Genomic DNA, 22,530 nt, shown 5'->3' with positions numbered 1-22,530 from the left:
ATTTCATGGTTATAAAGGCTTAAAAAATAATTTACTACGTTTTATTATTCACACGACTTTAAACGCACTGCATTGTTTATCGCCAAGTATTTCGTCGATAGCCCGCCCCTAGCGGGCTAATAGACGCAGTGACGCCGGCACTGGCAGTGGCGCGCCGTCAGCCCTCTACGCCGCACGTCTCGGCTCCTCGAACACGCGACACAGATCGATACTTGCACAGCCCTAGCCGCTAGCTGGCCAGTAACATGTCCACGTGCAAAACTGACGTTCACAACCTGTGACCGAGTATCGATATATCCCGCGCGCGTCAACAATGTAGCCATAGTGACGCCTGTTGACAGATTGACATATTTACGATGCCGTTGATTTTATTAAAGTTTATTAAACGTTGAGTGTTGTTATTGTTAATATGACAATAAATTTGTTGGTTAATTAGGAGTTTGTTGCAACGAAGATGGGAAATGGAATGAATAAGGTGAGTTTGGTTATTTCCAAGTTATTTTAGCTATCTCATTGTTTTTGGCGTTTGTTGTTTATTTGCAAAGTTTTGTGAGAGGATGGGGTTACGTAACGTCCGTGGGAGAGTTCGTAGCCGGCGTCCGTAGCATCCGCAGGCGTAGCGCGCTCGTAGCATATCGTAGCCGAATTTCGTAGATGATGCACTACCTACTATTTTATTTTAAACAAAGCGAACGTTTTGAGGGTTTTTTTTTTTTCGACTTTATGAACATCCATTATTATTTTATTTTATCCTTATGACGATACTTATGTGTAAAGTGTAGTCCGTAATTTCGATAATAAGAATAACCCATAATTCCGTCATGCGAGTCTATTTTCGGAACTACCCTACGTTCAGAAGTAAGTAAAGCGCTTCGTCGTTTTTTGAACCCTCATCACTTGGGTTTGGATTATACCAGATAAACAAAATTCTCGGTATATGATGTCAATGGTGGACTTATTACACACGGAAAGTTTAAATTACATAGCTCTTACTTATACTTTAAATTATATGGATATCTAAAACCCCGATTTCGTCACTCACTGATGATCATGAAAACTCATAGGGTACTTTCTGTAGTCCTAGAAAGCTAAAATTCGGTATGTATTAGTACACAAACAAAAAATAATCTAATACTTGGAGCTTTTACCTCCTTCCCGCCTTGAACTAAGGCATGAAAGTTTGTTTGAGTCTTCCGCAAATTTTGATCCTAGAGGTCTGAAAATTTATAAAGGGACTTGTTGTTATAATATAAATAATAATATTGTGCAACGAGGGGGGTAAGTGTAATTCTGGAAGCGAGGGTGGTAATTCCCGACAGCCGCAGGCTGAAGGGAATTAAAGACCCGAGTTTGCAATATTTTTACCCCCGGAGTTACACACTATGTTTTTCATCACATTTGCGAAGCAAAAACTAAATTTGAAGCGAAATAATTCTGAAATACGGCGACATCAAATTCGTCCGCCATATTGTCATTTTTAGGGTTCCGTAGCCAAATGGCAAAAAACGGAACCCTTATAGATTCGTCATGTCCGTCTGTCTGTCCGATTCTGTCACAGCCACTTTTTTCCGAAACTATAAAAGCTATACTGTTCAAATTTGGTAAGTAGATGTATTCTATGAACCGCATTATGATGTTCACACAAAAATAGAAAAAAAACAATAAATTTTGGGGGTTCCCCATACTTAGAACTGAAACTCAAAAAATCTTTTTTCATCAAACTCATACGTGTGGGGTATCTATGGATAGGTCTTTAAAAATGATATTGAGGTTTCTAATATCATTTTTTCTAAACTGAAAAGTTTGCGCGAGAGACACTTCCAAAGTGGTAAAAAGTGTGTCCCCCCCCCCCCGTAACTTCTAAAATAACAGAATGAAAAATCTAAAAAAAATATATGATATACATTGCCATGCAAACTTCCACCGAAAATTGGTTCGAACGAGATCTAGTAAGTAGTTTTTTTTTAATACGTCATAAAAATTAAAAAAAAAAATTTTTTTCATCAAACCCATACGTGTGGGGTATCTATGGATAGGTCTTCAAAAATGATATTTAGGTTTCTAATATCATTTTTTTCTAAACTGAATAGTTTGCGCGAGAGACACTTCCAAAGTGAAAAAATGTGTGTCCCCCCCCCCTGTAACTTCTAAAATAACAGAATGAAAAATCTAAAAAAAATATATGATATACATTGCCATGCAAACTTCCACCGAAAATTGGTTCGAACGAGATCTAGTAAGTAGTTTTTTTTTAATACGTCATAAAAATTAAAAAAAAAATAATTTTCATCAAACCCATACGTGTGGGGTATCTATGGATAGGTCTTCAAAAATGATATTTAGGTTTCTAATATCATTTTTTTCTAAACTGAATAGTTTGCGCGAGAGACACTTCCAAAGTGAAAAAATGTGTGTCCCCCCCCCCTGTAACTTCTAAAATAACAGAATGAAAAATCTAAAAAAAATATATGATATACATTACCATGCAAACTTCCACCGAAAATTGGTTTGAACGAGATCTAGTGAATAGTTTTTTTTTAATACGTCAATAAATTAAAAAAAACATTTTTTCATCAAACCCATACGTGTGGGGTATCTATGGATAGGTCTTCAAAAATGATATTTAGGTTTCTAACATCATTTTTTTCTAAACTGAATAGTTTGCGCGAGAGACAGTCCCAAAGTGGTAAAATGTGTGTCCAAAGTGGTAAAATGTTGAACAAGATCTAGCAAGTAGATTTTTTTTTTAATACGTCTTAAATGGTACGGAACCCTTCATGCGCGAGTCCGACTCGCACTTGGCCGCTTTTTTTTTACAGGTAGCGAGCAAGTGTGACGATGAAAAATACATATTTCATAGATTTTTAGTAAATCACCTCCTTCCCTTTAAATCAGGGGATGGAAGATTGTCATAAGTAACGGCCAAGCGTAATATTTTGACTAAGGTGTAGAGTTTGTGAGTTGGCGCTTGTAAAGTTAGAAGCTTGGCTCTACGTGAGTTATAACTTTTTACAGTGCGAGTCTTTTGGTTTTGTCTGGGCAACAATTTAACATGAAAATGTTTTTGGTGGGATTGAAATTATGGACAATCAATTACTCATACAACCAAACTATAACCGACTAATAATTCATCGACTTTTTTATTATTTTTTAGTTAAGTGCGAAAAAAAAATTGGAAGTGCCTAAGTCTTAATCCATAATATAACAAAATAAGTAGTTACTTACTTCATATATCTTTTCATGAATACTTAGACATGAGAATGTATTGAAAATTAAATTTTAGGCTTACTTCATATCGACAAATTCCATCAAACTTAGAAAAATATATTATCTTAAATACGATCCCTTCCACAAAATTATACTGAATCACCAATTGTTTTCACGTCCAAATTGCTTCAGAGCTCTTAATAATTTGCGCAGAACACCGTTACATTTCCAAATCAAATTACTAAGATTTGAAGATAAAGTTGCGAAGTAAATTGTATGACCTTGGGAGAGCAGCTGGTGTCATTAGTGAAATGAAACTTAATTATTATTCCGTACTTAGATATAAAAGATAGTCTAATCTGCTAGATAAACGATTTTTCATCACACTGGCTCGAAGATCTTAATTCATGCAGGTGTACTGAAGGATAAAGGCTTATAATGCTTATATTGTTCCTGTGGGAGTAATTGTGAAAAAAAGCTATAACTCCCTAGAGAATAATAGATTTTTTTTAATTGTCACTTATTCGTACAAACAAAGTAGCGTAAGTGAGTTTTACTTTTAAAACACTGACGTTTAAAATTAAATATTTTTTTTATGTTTAAAAATATTTAATTTTATTAATTTAATAGCCGTTTAAAATATTTTCACACCATTTTCAATCGTGGCTGAATGCCGAATAGGTCTGTGCCCTCAATGCCTAATCTGTCAAGAGATGACAATATGACGGACGAATGTTTGATATGCCACCGTATTTAAGAATCATTTCGCTTAATAGGTATTTAGTTTTTTCTTCGCAAGTGTGATGAAAAACATTGTGTGTAACTCCGGGGGTAAGAATATTGCAAACTCAGGTCTTTAATTCCTACCCACACCAATTACCGTCCGTCGTTGCACAATGTACTATTGTATGCGTTGAAAATTTTGACAAGGGTGTAAGTAAGTGCAGGTTATTCAGTACTTAAATTGGTATATTTTTTCCCGCGATAAAAAGTAAGGTACTTTTACCCTTTTCATTAAGTTCAAGTTTGTTGTTCTATATGATATTAGCAATATCAGAATGATCAAGGAGTTTTTTAAGCTCTGGGATAAGGAGTCAACAACGAATAGGCCAAAAATGAGTGCTGTTATATATTTTCGAAAGTTTTCTGGGAGATGTTTTCGTATTGCCCCCTCAAGAGCTTGTTCGATCAATACCCACGCATCACACGTTAGACAATCGGTGTAATCAGAGTGTCCCATTTTAGTCAAGACTCCTTTGACCCCGTAGTGAAATGTTAACACCTCTGTTATAATATAATAAAAAAAATATCCTTTTTTCTACGTAGAAAGTAAATATACCTACGACTAAACGTAATTACAATACCTGTATATATATATATATATATATATATATATATATATATATATACATATATATACAACGCAACCTGCGTTGTTTTATCACAGAGTTCCTATGGCTTCCTCCTGTCTCCATCATCAGATCAGCTTGATGGTACCATAACATTGCATTGTCACCCGACTTAACCGGAAACCGGGAAGTGGGTCAAATTTAAGTTGCAAGATTTGTCCCATACATACCTACTAACAGGGCAAGTTAAATAAAAGCGTGTAAAAAGGTACGTACTAACTACATTACGCTGGATGAGGTATTCCAATCATCGCAAACAGTTTTTATTACGGGTTTTCTGTCCAAGTTCATTACGTTTTTGTGTTCGTCCATTAAAACCTACAGTTTCCAATTCTTGATAACAACAGCATCGTAAGTATTTATGGCATTGGCAACTCGCTCGTAAATTTGGCAATGGGCCTAACAGCAATAACTCATATCATAAACCGCCGGTTGCCAGATGACATAACGGTATTTTTCACGGGCCCGCTAACGGTATTGATCGATATATGTATATGAATACTTTCACTTATTATTCCCGCGGTGTAACACATTAGCACATGATGAAAAAAGTTTCGAGCGGAACCCATCCTGCTGAGTTACTTGATCATTTAATTTGAACGCCTGAGTTCTGGCTGGTCCTTCACAAAGTTTTTGTTTTACAAAGTAGGTATTCACTATACTGTGACAGCTACAATATTTACCAACTTGATAGCCTGCGAGGTTTAGTTTTCTTTCATTTGTCTTGTCTATTACTCGTCCAAGCTCGTGGTAGCCGCACTGGTGGAGTGGAGTTGACTTCAAAAATACCTACAATTTATTTCTTAAAATAGAAAGTTCAATCCAAGAAAATATTCCTATTATATACTTTATGTACCTATATACTGTGTCTTTTCATACTTTTGTCTCCCATTTTGAATGCTCAGCAGGTATTTGAGCGTGGGACTATCTCTTTTCATAAGTCCATTTTACGCTGTTTAGAATACAAACCATTCATCCGGACTTCCGAAACGACATCCATTGAAAGAGCCGGAATATTTGAGGTTGGTTTTTGGTTTATATTTTCACCATCGGACGGTTTATTAGAATTTTGTGATTGAAAAGGAATTTCATAATCTTTTTCTAGAGATGTGGCCTTTCTAGTACAGACACGTCTGAAAATATCGATACGAAAAATGTGCCGAAAATATGTATACACTACCTTAATATATGGGCAATAAAGTCGTGTATACCTAATTTTGGCACTGTACATTTTATTTACTTAAGAACCTACTGAACCATTCTTCTCTAAGGAGATAACTCGAGTTAATTTAATGAAAGTAACCTTTCCAGCTACAATGTCAAGAGTCCTGACACGTTAAGTTCGGTTATATAGTTTATATGGATATAGTCTCGAGTTTCTTTTTAGGGTTCCGTGGCAAAAATGTACAAATGGAACCCTTATGGTGCGACTGTCCGTCCGTCTATCTGTCCTGTCTGTCTGCCTGTCTGTTACATCGCTAAATATCTCGAGAAACATTTAAGCTATCGATTTGTAGTACTAGTTCAAGTGGGATATCGTTTAAAAAAGCTCAAATTGTACATCCCAAAACATTTTTCCTTTTTTTTTCACAGTAAAAAATAGTTAGACCTCAATCTTGATAACTTTTTTTTAAATTGGGTAACAAAAACATTTCCGATTTCAGTTTGCAATTTAACTAACTTTACGTGTGTTTATTGCACTTGAAATTTCAGTGAGATAACATTAAAGACACCTTTTTTCAAATGAACAATATTTGAAATTGGTTCACATGATTGAGAATTATCCTTGAAAAACCAACATACATGCGTTGCGTTACATCGCGCAAATTAGAGAATTTGCCGATAGATGGCGCTGTACACAATTATACTTAGTATAGGTACTTCTGATCAAATCATATAAACAGTTAGGATTCATAATGCGTGTTGGGAAACCATTTAAAAGCCGCTTGACATATAAAATTCTCTACAATAGTTTTGTGCGTAGTCACCTTGAATTTTCTTGCTCAGTGTGGAAACCTTTTTACAAAGTACACATCGACAGAATTGAGCGACTTCAAAAAATATTTATTAAATCACTGTGCTTCAGGACTGGACTAGCTTATACTGCTGACTATACCGATACCTGTAAACGTTTAAATATTCAAACTCTTAGTGACCGTCGAGATTCCACTGATTCCGTTTTGCTTTTTAAGATTTTCCATTCACAATTAGAAGCCCCTATTCTTTTACATAAAATCTGTTTTAGAGTTCCGCGAAGACGTGAGCGCTGTTGTCGTAAAAGAAACTTATTTTTTATTCCATTCAGCAGGACTGGTTACGGTGGGAATGTATTTATCAAACGCGCATGTAAACTTTTTAATGAGAATCAAAAACTTAATGATTTAGACATTTTTAACTGTTCACTAACACAACTTAAGAATGCATTTAAATATTGATTATAACTGGAATTTGTTATTTGCTTAAATTTAATGTACTACGAGACTACGATGTATATGTAACTTATTTTCTGCAGACGTATCAAATCACTGATTTACATATTTCAAGTATTTGTTATTATAAAATACAGATTTAAGTATTTTTGTTTTTTGTAATAGCCACGGACCTGTTTATATTTTATTTCTACATATGAAACTATAGGTCTATTTTTTGTCTATAAGTTTTGATCAAAAATTGTGTATGACTGTTTGTTTCTAAATAAATAGAAAAAAAAAAAAAAAAAAGTCTTTCGTCTTTATAGTTAATAAGGTAACACGGGATAATTCAAAGTTTGTACGGAACCCGCGGTGCGCGAGTAAAACAAACTCGCACGTGATCGGTTTTTTATTATAGGTATTTATAAAAATAACACCTTTAGTTTGATCGACAGAGCACGTTTTCCAGGCTATTTACCGCTTTAATAATCATGCCTACGTATACGTTGTTTTGGACACAGTCGCCTATTCTTTTTACATTGGAAAATTCATTATTAAATCTACCTACTATAGTGGAAATGTCTAATACCGCTGCGAAAACAATAATATTTTCATCACACTTGCTCGAAAAAGATCTTATTTCATGCAGGTGTACTAAATAACAAAGGCCTAGGTATATTGTTCCCGCGGGAGTTATGGATTGTGAAAATAAAAGCTATAACTTCCTAAGGAGTCACTAATTCATATGAACCATGTAGGTTCACTTATAAAATACTGACGTTTTAATTTAATATTTTTGTTTACGTTTAAAAAGATTTAATTCCATTAATTTAATAGCCGTTTAAAATATTTTTACACAATTTTCAATCGTGGCTGAATGTCAGATAGGTGTCTGCCTGCGATGCCTAACCTGTCAAACAATGACAATATGGCGGACGAATGTTTGAAATGTCACCGTATTTAAGAATTATTTCCTTTAAAGTTTAGGTTTTTCTTCGCAAGTGTGATGAAAAACATTGCGTGGGGTAAGAATATTGCAAACTCGGGTCTTTAAACAAAATGTACTATTACATCTCAAAAGGTAGAAGGTAGGTAGGTCTATCTAGATTAATCACTTTTTCCTAATGATGTCACAGTCATAGAGAGACGTACAGTCAACCAATTTGAATCCTAGGCCACTATAGAACCTTGTCGCTTTAACTACTAGATACTTGACACGCATCACTCAATAAGCACTGTCGTAGAAGTCATTATGGCATGGTTCTATAGTGGCCTAGGAATCAAATTGGTTGACTGTACCTAAGTAAATTTAATTATTCTAATTCCTCGTCGGGCGTGAATAGTAATTATTATTGCTAATTTAACCTTGAACCTAGCCATTAATTATAAAGCTTCGTGGAAAAAGCTATCGTCACTGTGGACAATAAAATGAGTTTTGTTTTGGAGAATTAACATGAAGAATAGGTGTCAGTCACGTGTCAGTATATCCAAGGCCGTCTATGATGGAGTTTCCACTTACACAATTCTAACAAAGGAATTCCTTTCCTGTGATAAGGGTCTAACACAAAGCACTGACTAATTTAGTGAAAACAGATACGATTATGTATAATGGACTAAGTTTTTTCATTAATAAAGTAACAAAGTAGGAAACGGGTAACTGTTTAACTCATAACTTTTCCAGATATTTCCAAAAAGTATTATAACTGTATGATTAAACAATGCTTGTAGCCGAGTGAATCCATTTTTTGTTATTCTATCCCGTCAGCCAGGCGATAATATTAGTAAACTTTGTTAGAAGAAATGTTATACAAGGTACATTAGTTATGAGAAGGGCTTATAGTTGCTATAAAAAGTATGTTTTTTTTATACCACGCTGGTGGCAAACAAGCATACGGCCTGTCTGATGGTAAGCAGTCATCATAGTCTATGGACGCCAGCAACACCAGATATATTATATGCGCGTTACCGATCCTTTACAAACCTGTACAGAACCACCTTTAACCAGTACCGGCAGTACCTTTTTTGAAGAATCCCATACTGTCTACAGCCCCTCGAGAAAACCTCGGCAAGTTCCACAGCATTCATTGTCAGCTGTTTGGTTATTTTAAATACTTATGTTATTGTACTGTACTAGTAATAAGGGTTATAAGAGTGACCAGGCCACCGTACCGTAACCATTACAACGAGTGACAAGGACAAGTTGATTCACCCAGGCATAAAGTAAAAAAAAACTTTCCTAAAATAAGAATCCTTACGACCCGCTATCTCCAAATTACGCGACTCGATATGTAATTAATTATTGATTTTTAGGAACTATGCCTAAACAGCTAGTATTGTTTTACTTAGGTAGGTACAATCAGCAGCAGAACAGACTTGCTAATAAACCAGCGTGGTACCTTCCTACGTATATAAAGTGATCAGCAAAAAAGTACGTACGGCTTAAAAACTTGGAACACCTGACCCACCTATTAGCGACTGCTGCTGCTGTCTGTACCTAAGCGTAAGAACATATATTATAAATCCTAGAATGTGGCCCAAATGGCCGGCAAACACGCGATTCCTGTTTACTCGGTGGAAGCTGAAATTGGATTTGGCAAAGTGTTGTCTTTGGAATTGTGAACAAACAATCGTTCTTGTTGTAATCGTGAGTGGGATATTTACGGATCTTTACAAGTGGGTTATAAACACTTACCGTTTTTTTTAATGAAGTTTTCTTTTAGAGTCTTACCAGCTATGTGGCCCGCCAACTTTTGCGGGAAATATGGCGTCACTAAATAATGCCACTGTCGAGAGTGATAAGTTCTTGACGTGTCTTTTTATTGAAAATTATCGAGAAACGGTTTAAAAAAATAGTTTATATTACTTATCACATGAAAGCAAAAAGATCTTATATGATTTATAATTGTTTCATATTTGCTGTGAATTATTTTTCAAAAGTGGTTTTTAATAAAAAAACACGTCAAGACCGCTTACCTTCTTTCTAATGCTAAAAGCGTTTTTTTTTTATTATTCTCTTTATACATTTAACATCTTAGATTAGGGTTTTTTATAATATGAATATAAAAGTAATAGGTATATTAAAAAAAAAACAGTACATATTATTATTATTACTATAACATGGCGTGGACGCAGTCTACATTATGTTCTATGTCGTAATAACGAAAAATGAGTCATCCCAATCTGCCAGAAAATGTCTTAACCACGCCACAGAATAAGGAATAGTACTACCGTACAGAAAAGAAACTTCGTACAAAACCGAAGTTTGACAGCGATTCAGGGACGGATCATGCTGTCCCTTTCTTATGTATGACACTATCCCTTTCGGCTATTTAGGGTTGTCAAAATTCAAGTCATTATCTTATCTGTGGTCAGGGAAACAGTTTCACCCCTTAACCACGCTATAAAACAAACATCTTAGACCAGCAAAGTATCAATAACTCTTGCTTAACTATGAATAATAATCTAGTGATGATGAAAAATGTTAGATAAAAAAAGCTTTTTAAATCACCATCAACATAATAACGAATCAGGGTACCTAGGAATCCTGTATAATCATGCGACAAATTGAGCGAGTGAAAGAATTCTGAGCGCATAGTATAAATTAATTCCGAGGTTCGTGCGGCGCCGTACCGCGCGCCGCGTCTGACGCGTTCGCAAGTCACGCAAACCAAAGATTTTGTCATTGCCCTATCGATTTTTGTCCAATATAAGTCAGTGAGTTAAGCTGTAAACTGAGAATTTGTAGGCCTTATTGCAAAGGTGATTGTAAGGTCCAAAGATGGTCAGTTTAGAGCGTTGCTTTTATAATACATGTTTACACCACTGTTTTTAGGGTTCCGTAGTCAACTATTATGTTATATTTATGCAGTGCTACTTACATGAAAAGCGAACTGTAGCCAGGTTCTCATTATTATGTAGGTATTTGTTTACACGTTATTTCGATAAAACAATGCGATTTTCTTAATGTCACTTGCGCCAGCCAAGGCCACTAACCCGTGGTTAACCGGGTAAACCTGGAGTTACCATGGTTACCAGTACAATTTAACACTGGGTTTACGGTTAACCCAAGTGACCCTATTATATTACGGGAAGGGGAATTGTGGCCTAAGGGGGCGTCCATTAATCGCGTCATTCGTTTTTGGCTTGTTTTAGACCCCCCCCCCCCCTCCCCCATGGTGATCTTTGGTGATATTTTCAGGACAGCAATCCAATATGACGTGTATTTTTTTCGATAACTAAAGAACAGTTTTCTAACAAATGAACCTAACTATTATTTTTATTTTATTGACTATAATACAGTATAGCACAGATGAAAAAAAAAATACACGTGATACGTGTCCATACCCCCCCGTCCCCTGTGGTGATCATTGGTGATTTTTTGCTGACCCCCTCCCCCCCCTATACAATATGACGCGATTAATGGACGCCCCCTAAAGGCCCACTTGCACCATTCCAGTAACCCGGGGTTAACCGGTTAAACCTGGAGTTACCATGGTTAGCAGTACAATTTGACCGGTTAATGGGATGGTGTAGATAAGTGGGCTTTATTGGTAAACAAATGACACGAAATATAGGTATATAGAGAATAATTATAAACTCGCAGTTACCATCAAACTTAATTACAATATACCCGAGCATTTTCCCATCCCGATTTTCACATAGGCAACAATTTTTAAATTTTATGTAAAAAAAAGTGGTTTTTTTAACTAAATATCTACGCGTGGTACCTAAATCAATTCAAAATAACAGGTCCCTAAAAACAATCTACTAATTAGGCAGAGCAAATGGTTTTTTTTTTAATTGGAACTGTATTTGAAGTGTGTGGAGTTTTCATTTCAATAAAAAAAATATTTTGACTTATCGGGTTTGACTTATCAGCCCTCGATATATTTTAACCTACATAATATAACCGTTATAGGATACCAGTATAAGCAAGGAAATGAACATATTTCATTACGACGGCGCGATATCCAAGTTTCGGTTTCAGCATAGCGGCAATTACATAGCATTCCGTCGCGAAGCGAGCATAATTGCGCTGAAATCTGAGGCAGTTACGATGCCTGTTATCTGCCGTAATGAGGACATTTCAATGGTTCTGGAATCATCTTAGTGTTCTCATTTAACTCAAATATAAGTTAGGCAAGTGAATATAATTTACAGTAAATATGGTGCTACTTTACCTCCCTAGTACGGTAACTACTATACGTCCGTATATCGAAAATTTTATGGGCATATTTACTGTAAAACGATGTACAATACACGTGCGGCTTTCCTACTTTTCAAATTTTTCTTTGTCGATTTGAATATCATATTTAGGTAAACTGGAATAAAACAAAAGATTAGGTATTCTTAAAGTGAGAAGATAAATTCTGCTTAGCTTTTGTAATGATAATATTTAAAAGTATTAAAATAAATTCGGCCAAATGCGAGTCGGACTCGCACAGGAAGGATTCCGTACCATTATCTATAAAAACGGTCGCCCATCCAAGTACTGACCCCGCCCGACGTTGCTTAACTTCGAGTGATTGGATGAGAACCTCGAGATTGGGAATAAATATTTATTTTATTCTGTTTTTAGTATTTGTTGTTATAGCGGCAGCAGAAATACATAATCTGTAGAAATTTCAACTGGCTAACTATCACAGTTCATGAGATACAGCCTGGTGACAAACGGACGGACAGCGGAGGCTCAGTAATAGGGTCCCGTTTGACCCTTTGGATACGGAACCCTAAAAAGAACAAACTTTCTTAAATGTTGAGCCACCTAATGCACAGAATACTTGAAGAGTTCCCAACATCACATCCTAATAGTGGTGCTTCGTAAACCAGGGAAGGAGGACTACTGTCACCCAAAGTCATATAGACCGATAGGACTGCTACCAGTATTTGGGAAAATAATCGAGAAAATGATGATCAGAAGAATTCGGTACTTTATACTACCGGACATGAGTGACATGCAATTCGGCTTTGTGCCACAGCGCAGTACCGAGGACGCCCTCTGTGTCATGATAGAACAAATACGAACAAAGCTAGAAGACAAAAAGATAGTAACAGTAATATCATTAGACATAGAGGGAGCCTTTGATAATGCGTGGTGGCCAGCAATAAAGTGCAGATTGGCTGAAACAAAGTGTCCCACAAACCTGAGACGATTGGTCGATGACTATCTGAGAAACAGGAAAGTGAGAATCAGGTATGCTGGAGAAGAATATCATAAAGTAACGACTAAGGGCTGCGTGCAGGGCTCGATAGGGGGACCGACATTTTGGAATCTTTTATTGGACCCCCTCCTGAAAGACCTCAAAGGAATGGGCTACCACTGCCAAGCGTTTGCAGATGATGTGGTCCTAATCTTCTCCGGGGAAACAGCGTTGGACATACAGAGAAACGCAAATGCTGCTCTCGACCATGTCCGGAGGTGGGGAGTGAGTAATAAGCTAAATTTTGCACCACAGAAAACCAAAGCAATGGTGATAACAAGAAAATTAAAATACGACTCCCCACAACTGAGCATGGGCGGGATAGGTATTGAAATATCCCGGGAAATCAAAGTCCTTGGTCTGACAGTGGACGATAAACTCACCTTTAACACCCACGTGTCGCAAGTCTGTCGAAAGGCATTAGGCCTGTACAAACAATTAGCCAGAGCGGCCAAAATACACTGGGGACTGGGGCCGGAGATAGTCAGAACTATCTACATTGCGGTGGTAGAACCGATAATAATGTATGCAGCGGGAGCTTGGGCACCGGCAGCAAAAAAGCTGGGAGTTCGAAAGCAACTGGATGCAGTGCAGCGAGGTTTTGCCCAGAAAATATGCAAAGCATATAAAACTGTCTCCCTAAATTCGGCACTACTACTGTCTGGATTGCTGCCCTTGGATCTGAGAATACAAGAGGCGGCATCCTTATATGAAGCCAAAAGAGGTAAACCACAGCCACATATAGGGGATAGGCAGTTGGAAACGAAGGCACCCTATACCTCAGCAACACACCCAGCGGAGAGCAAGAGACTCAGTTTTCAGCTCCTGGAAAACGAAGAAGGAATGGAACCAATGGAAAACCAACTGTACACGGATGGGAGCAAAATCGAGGGTAAAGTGGGTGCATCGCTATCCTGCTGGAATAGTGGAGCCGAAACAAAAGCCCAAAAATTTAAGCTCGAGACTTATTGCACAGTGTTCCAGGCCGAAATGCTGGCGGTGCTAAAGGCGACAGAATATGTGCTAAAGAGTCCCAAGAAGGACTTTGGCATATACAGTGATTCAAGATCCGCATTGGAGATCATTGGAAACCTGAACTCCTTTAATCCGGTGGTGATGGAAATACGCAAGAACCTAGCTAAAGCAGAGGAACAAGGCAAAGAAACAAAGTTGTTCTGGGTAAAAGCTCATGTGGGAACAGCAGGTAACGAACGAGCAGATATGCTAGCAAAAGAAGCAGCCCTCACGTTAAAGAGAAAACCGCATTATGACCTCTGCCCAGTCTCTTATATAAAGAAAATAAACCGTAGGGAGACCTTAGAAGAATGGGACAAGCGATACAAAGAGACGAACACAGCGACAACAACAAAAGTGTTCTTCCCCTCTGCTTTGGAAGCATACAAGACAATAAGGAAAATAAAACAAGATCCGATTCTAGTCCAAATACTGACAGGGCATGGAGGATTCTCCGAATACCTCCACAGATTTAAATGTAAAGATAGTCCGGCCTGTGTGTGTGATCCTAGCGTCTCAGAAAGTATACTGCATGTAATCACTGACTGCCCTGTGTTTGGCAGAGAGCGTCTGGAAAAAGAAATAGAATTAGGCATAAAAATCGAAAAAGGTAAATTAAAGAATATAATAGAAGATGTAAAAATAAGAGATAAATTTCTGGACTTTTGTAAAAGTATAGCTTTAAGAGTAAATAAACAAAATAAGTAGCGTAATGGTACACAAATTTATATATAATTATATAAACGGCGTGACCAAAATTGTAATAGAATATAAGTATAAAACGATGTAAAAACAAAAGAAAAGAAATAAGTATAGTAACTGTAATAGATTATAAGTACAAAAATATGTGTAGTATGGTAAGAAATGAAAACCAGAAACCTGTACAAGAAAGTGTAAGCGTACCTTATTTTCCCCCTTGGAAAGCAATAAAGAAAATGAAAAAGTCTTACGTAGTTTAGAAATAGGCGGGCATCCCACCCGCAGAAAGTATAATAGAAGATGTATGAAAGAAAGACCAAGTATGCAGAAAGAAAGTGCGAGAAGCAAATTAGAGAGAACTGGCATGAATGAGAACTGTAAAAATAGACTCCGATTCCGTTGGAGGTCAATTGGAAAAAAAAAAAAAAAAAAAAAAAAAAAAAAAAAAAAAAAAAAAAAAAAAAAAAAAAAAAAAAAAAAAAAACACATCACATCCTGGAGCCTGTTTCACCACCGTGACAATTGACACCTGATAATTTCCTATCCGTCAATATTTACTTGTTGGACCTAACAAGCTTGTTGTTAGCTTGGTGAAACAGAGGCCAGATCTGACGACAATACAATGGGACTGAATGGAATCCTCCCAAACGGAAAACATTTCAAATCTATCCAACCGTCTTTAAGAAATTGACAAATCTCTCGAAGTTAGGAAATTAAGTAATCGAAAATATGGACTGATGAAGGTAAAATGGAATGACATCAGGAAATGTTGGGATTACTTTGATACTTTTAAAACGGCTATTTAATTAGCATTATGCATTATTTTCTCGAACTGTTCGTTTAAAAAGAAGATTAGTATAAATTCTTGTTTATTTCGTACCAAAATACCGCATACAAGTATAATATGGCTTAAAACTTAAATTTCAAAGTATCCTATGAATTTCAGAGTCATCGCGGTTTACCAGTATTATCGAGAGACTGACGAGGTCTGGGTATTTCGATATTACTAACTATCCTCTACTTTGAAATACATAAATCATGATATGGATTATCGTGTGGTTTCGTTCGTGGCCACGCCATCCATTTTCCCCGACATATCCGGGCTTTTTGCCTCATTTGATTTAAGTCACACCTTTACGCTCACCGAGGCGTAAATCACGGTAGCCTTAAAATATATCCTAGGAAACGTCAGCCTGTAATAATTAAAATTAGAGCGTTTTGAATAATTTCTGAATAGGGAAAAATACCTTAGAAATAGGGGTTTATACTATGATAATACACACCATTACCACCATTTAAACAAAATTAGTATATAGTTTGACGACCTGTCTGGGACGGCCTAGTGGGTATATTAGAGTGACATTAGTGACCCTGCCTATGAAGCCGAAGATCCCGGATTCAAATCCTTGGTAAGGGCATTTATTCGTTTGACGAGCACGGGTATTTTTTCCGGAGTCTGGGGTGTTTTCTATATATTTAAGTATTTATAAATAACGTTGTCCAAGTACCAACAACACAAGCCTTATTGAGCTTACTGTGAGACCCAGTCAATTTGTATAATAATATCCAGTAAAGATGAAAAAAAGAAAGTATAGCTCTAAATGGAGCGTATCCTCTAGCTATCTCACTAGACACTCCACCTGGTACAGTCAGCACCAAATAGATAGTGACAGCCAATATGGCCAAATATATCTTAACACACCTTTATTGCCATAAAATTAATGATGTCTTCTGGAATATTCGGTTACTTTGGCCGTCACTATTTATTTGACAACATCAAATGTACTGTAGCACCGTATCTCCCCTATTCGAGGCGCACCGCTTTTCGCACCCTAGTGCCTTGATTACACTCTCGAGTTTTTTCGCTTCACGTGCATAATACTACCGCACTGGATATTCTAAAGGCATCTTACTAGCGACGTAACGGTCTAGCTTTGGCTTACGGGCAACCAGCTGTCTAAAAGCGAGATTTGAGGTAGAATCTAGTAGTACCTAGACGATGCACCTAGCTGGTATAATATGCTTACGGGATATTATTTACGAGAGAATGACACCTTTAACTACCTAGGAAAATTGAAAAAAAAATCACCTTTCATACCTACATACAATACATAAAGCAATAGGGAGTATCTTTGACGCATTTACGACGTTCAATAAGAAAGTTTTGGAAAAATCTCATTAATGGCATATGTATAACCGATCATGTTCGTAATAAATTTCGTGGAAAATATTTACTAAGCCTTTTATTCTGATATTTTTACGCTCGGAGTGGTTTTTATTTTATTACTTAGGTACTCTAAGTTACATGTATGGAGTAGGTACTCCACATTTTTTTTTAATTTGAACTTATGGCCTATGTAATAATATATACATGCACCTATTAGCTACGTTTCAAATTTAATTAATATATTCTTTATAGTTTCCGAGTAAAATGGTTGTGACATAATACGGACAGACAAACGGACATGAAACTATAAAGGTTCCGTTTTAGCCATTTTGGCTACAGAAGTCTAAAAATACTTATATATTGATGGCGATGGCGTTATTAAAGTTAATATTTGTAAAACTATACATTGTTGAATAGTAAATAACGGTAAGTACTTATATTTACGCAGATGCAGTTACATATTAACAGCCCCACTGATTAACAGTCCGCCGGACGGTATCGGCCTGTCAGTTAGAACAAAAAGTTGACAGTTCTGAACAACTGACAGGCCGATGCTGTCCGGCGGATTGTTAATCAATGGGTCCCTTAAACACTGAAAATACCTACAAGCTACAAGCAACCCAATAAATAAGAGTCGATAGCTGAAAGCACAACTGCATTTCTCCGCTCAAACCTTTTGGCTATCTAACTTTTTGATTTAGAGACTAAGTAGCGTTTCTAGACTATAGACTTGTAAAAGGAATTGCTTTTAAGACGGTGGGTTTAGCTCTTTCAAGTTCCCATTTAAGTCTGTAAATCAAACGAGTTCTTAGCTCAGGCTTCGAAGGATTACCATTTAAGGCGTGCTTAGCACATTTGCTCCTGGGTTTATTTGGTAATATTTGAGTAATATACCTATTTTTCCTTCTGGATTGAGGTTAAATGGCAGTCGCTTTCGTAAAATGTAGTCCCTGCACCAATACACGTTTTCACGTTCAGGACCGATCGAATAATAAATGACTTTATGCTTCAATGATTTCTCTGAAACCATTAATTTTCACTGAACCATATATGTGGGTCAAATCGATGCCTCTTAAGATCCTCTGATTGATCGCCTTTGATCCGTATGGACAGCGACACCATGTATACTTGTTATAAGTTGGCACGCGAACCCCGGAGCCCGATTCTCATTTTATGATTAGTTATGGTTATGAACTGGTTTTCAATCAGAACTACGGGACTTGACGCAAACGCAAGACGCAAAATCAATAAAATATTAGACACTTTATTAGGGCCACTTGCACCATCCCACTAACCCGGGGTTAACCGGTTAAACCTGGAGTTACCATGGTTACCAGTACAATTTGACTCTGGGTTAATGATTTAACCGGTTAACTCGGGTTAGTGGGATGGTGCATGTGCAAGTTTTTTTTTGAAAAAAAAAAAATCGTAACTCCACAGTTTTCATTCCAAATCGTCTAAAATTCATAGGTTACCATAACAATGCCGGGCAAAACCTATTTCAATAAAAAAAACATAAAAACAACAACTTCGGTTTCAATGTCAATGAGAGCCGAATTTCAGCCCACAGTGTGACGCCAACATTCACAATGCGTCGTCTTAATTAACCTAATACAAATCAGCTTCATGCAGCCAAGCCTTTAACCACTCAATTTTCATACTACCCTCAGTTACCTATGCAACTAGGAAAACGGTAATATTAAGGAGAATTCCCAGAGTTCCCCTTTCATATTCTGCAATCGAACACGAGCAGTGCTTTCGTCGCGGTTTATCGGATTAATAACACCGAGCGTGCGCAGCTTAAGGGCCCATTTACATGTTAGATCAGAGCATACCTATTTTTGTGCGATAAATCGTATAACGTAAGTACATAGTTTTAATCCCATGAGGCCTCCCGAAACGGCATATTGTGGGAAACGCCGGTGTGGGTTTAGTGGGTAGGCTCCTCCCCCTCTTTCTTAATGGAAAAAGAAAAAAATGAGTCCCACATACCCCCCAAAATGAGCCCACCTCAGACCAGGGGGACGACGCGCCCATGAATGGTTCCGTACCATTTATGACGTATTAAAAAAAACTACTTACTAGATCTCGTTCAAACCAATTTTCGGTGGAAGTTTGCATGGTAATGTATATCATATATATTTTTTAGTTTTATCATTCTGTTATTTTAGAAGTTACGGGGGGGGGGGGGGGGGCACATTTTACCATTTTGGAAGGGTTTCTCGCGCAAACCATTCAGTTTAGAAAAAAATTATATTAGAAACCTCAATATCATTTTTGAAGACCTATCCATAGATACCACACACGTATGGGTTTGTAGAAAAAAAATTTTATTTTTAGATTTATGACGTATTCAAAAAAACTACTTACTAGATCTCGTTCAAACCAATTATCCGTGGAAGTTTGCATAGTAATGTACATCATATATTTTTTTTAGGTTTATCATTCTCTTATTTTAGAAGTTACGGGTGGGGGGGACGACGACACACATTTTACCACTTTGGAAGTGACTCTCGCGCAAACTATTCAGTCTAGAAAAAAATGATATTAGAAACCTTAATATCATTTTTAAGGACCTATCCATAGATACCCCACACGTATGGGTTTAATGAAAAAAATTTTTTTTGAGTTTCTCTTCTAAGTATGGGGAACCCCTAAAATTTATTGTTATTTTTCTATTTTTGTGTGAAAATCTTAATGCGGTTCATAGAATACATCTACTTACCAAGTTTGAACACTATAGTTCTTATAGTTTCGGAAAAAAGTGGCTGTGACATAATCGGACAGACAGACGGACATGACGAATATATAAAGGTTCCGTTTTTTGCCATTTGGCTACGGAACCCTACAAAAAGGTACACAGTTTTAATCGATAATGCTGAAAAGTTTATCGTACAAAACTGTTGAATTAAAATTCTCGTGTGATTAGATACGCGCGTCTAACGGTATTTGGTAAAACTCAAAGGCGAGGCGATTGTCATCCTTCAAGCTGCGATATTGTACTCGTAGATGGGTTCATATAGATTACATAAATAAAGGCCCTTTTAGATGGTGCGAGAACACGCATGGGAATTACATTTAATTGCTTATTTGATCGGTCGACTGAATTAGATGTAACTCAGATGATGTAACCTCAACAGACTGCAATGTAACTAGCATGCGAATTCGAGCGCCGTGCCGTCTAAATGATTCTTATAATTTTTTGCGAAATTTAACGTGCGTAGCGTAGTATCTCTCTTTATCACTCTTCCATATTAGTGTGACAGTGATAGTTGCGTTTCGTTCGCTACGTAACGTTAACGATTGGCAATGTTGGATACGCGGGCTGGTGGCGTAGCGGTAAGAGCGTGCGACTTTCAATCCAGAGGTCGCAGGTTCAAACCATTCACCCGGGAACTTATGTGCGAAATATCATTTGACATTAGCCAGTCTCTTTTCGGTGAAGGAAAACACCGTGAGGAAACCGGACTAATCCCAATAAGGCTTAGTTTACCCTGTTTTGGAAGGTCAGATGGCGGTTGCTTTCGTCAAGACTCTTGCCTACGCCAATTCTTGGGATTAGTTACCAAGCGGATCCCAGGCTCCAATGAGCCGTGGCAAAATGCCGGGATAACGCAAGGAACATGAGTGTGTTTGAGGCGAGAAACTCGTACCATGTACACGGCCCTTTAACTAACTCCCGTATCATGAAAGACACTCCATAATCCTAACAACGTCTATGAATTGAGTCTTTTGTATTCAGTTTCCGCACAAAGACGTGATACAGTTGAAGGTACTCACTTGGCACGGTTTCTGTGCCTGAGACCTACTTAAGATTATAAATTAATGCTCAGACAAGAAACCTTTTAAGATATAGGACGTGGTGAGTTTTGAAAGGTTTCTGTGAAGTCATAATCTTATTATAACTATTAAATTTTATTGTGCGGTTACTGTAATGATAACAATTTTTGTTAACACTGTTATCAATTGTTATTTGAGTAGGTAAATATAAACGCACAACACCTTTTTGTTAAGACGACCGGTTGGCCTAGTGGATAGTGACCCTGCCTACGAAGCTGATGGTCCCGGGTTCAAATCCTGGTAAGGGCATTTATTCGTGTGATGAGCATGGATATTTGTTCCTGAGTCATGGGTGTTTTCTATGTATTTAAGTATTTATAAATATTTATATATTATATATATCGTTGTCTAAGTACCCTCAACACAAGCCTTATTGAGCTTACTGTGGGACTTAGTCAATTTGTGTAATAATGTCCTATAATATTTATTATTTATTTATTATTTATATAATTTTATAAATTATTCATAGGTAATAACAATTTTAGTGTCTGTTCGGAAAGAGAAGAACCGTGGAATGTATTGGGCTCAATACACACAGACTAGTAAATTGGATACGTCTCAAGTGTGTCCGAAAAGTATACCTATCCTAAATTCTTCTCCAAATATATTGAGGATTTAAAATACGACTATATTTTTGTAAACTGCTCACAATGAAATTATCTCCGTAAGGTTATATTGAAGATCTATAAATAACGAGAGCTTATTTGAAATTATGTAACAACACTCTAAACTCTCGCAAAGTCAAATATAAAGCTGCAATGCAACCTTTAGTCATGCAAGCCGATGGCGCCCTAAAGGCCACTGTGCGGGCACGGTTGCATGTGCCAAAACACGCGATAACTAATCCTATCTTGACACAAATGCTGGCATTCTATAACTTAAGCGCAAGAACAAAGAAATTTCTAGAAAATTCCTTGTGATTTAAACAATAATTTCAGTTTGTAATTTCTCTGCTCTGCAGTGCATACCTAAATTATACGACTTAAATAGATACTTCATTTATCCTTCCACTTAGCCTTAAGGGACTTGAATGACAGACTGACTAAAAAAAATTCCTCGTAGCTAAAGTTAAATAATACTATCTTTATTTCTAGGCATAATTCTCTAGTTTTTAATTCATTAACTTGTTGGCCAAGATACAGGCTATGCCTAGTTTGAGGACCCCTGTTCTAACTGTTTTTTTTTTATAAAAGTATCGCTTTATCGCGACTTTATGTATGTGCACCACTCTTGAACCTATTTTTGTGTGCAATTTTTTTTTTCATTACATATATACATAGGTATTATACAGTAACTGTACAAATACTAAACTAAATTAATAACTAGCTTAAATAAAAATAGGCTCTTGAGACATCGTACCAAGAATTCTCATGGCATTTTCTCGTTGTATCGCAATACTGATACGTTGTCCGAGGAAGCCGCCAGCTCTTCGGTCACCAGTTAAGTAGGTACATCCCATACATCAACCAGTCGCTTTGCGCAAAAAACTTATATGTAGATAATACAAATATGTCTTCTCCATTTCTAATTTGACGTTTAAAACGGTGTGTCGTGCTCGTTCTATAAGATGTCATACTGATACG

General features: G+C 36.8%; 1 protein-coding gene across 2 annotated transcripts in view; it reads left to right on the top strand.

Moving 5' to 3' along the window:
* LOC133523464 (dual specificity protein phosphatase 22-like) overlaps nt 1-22,530 on the top strand; it is an 89,917-nt gene continuing 67,387 nt past the window's right edge. Inside the window, exon 1 of one of the 2 annotated variants that reach the window (XM_061859062.1) lies at nt 1-475. In XM_061859062.1, the coding sequence (XP_061715046.1) occupies nt 455-475 (21 nt within the window). In that variant the 5' untranslated portion in view covers nt 1-454. The remainder of the gene's footprint in view (nt 476-22,530) is intronic. The other variant, XM_061859063.1, reaches the window with a different exon arrangement.

Source organism: Cydia pomonella, chromosome 12, assembly GCF_033807575.1.
Source record: "Cydia pomonella isolate Wapato2018A chromosome 12, ilCydPomo1, whole genome shotgun sequence".
Taxonomy (NCBI): Eukaryota; Metazoa; Arthropoda; class Insecta; order Lepidoptera; family Tortricidae; genus Cydia; species Cydia pomonella.
The sequence above is the reverse complement of the archived record's forward strand: the minus strand, read 5'-3'. Positions and strand labels throughout refer to the sequence as shown.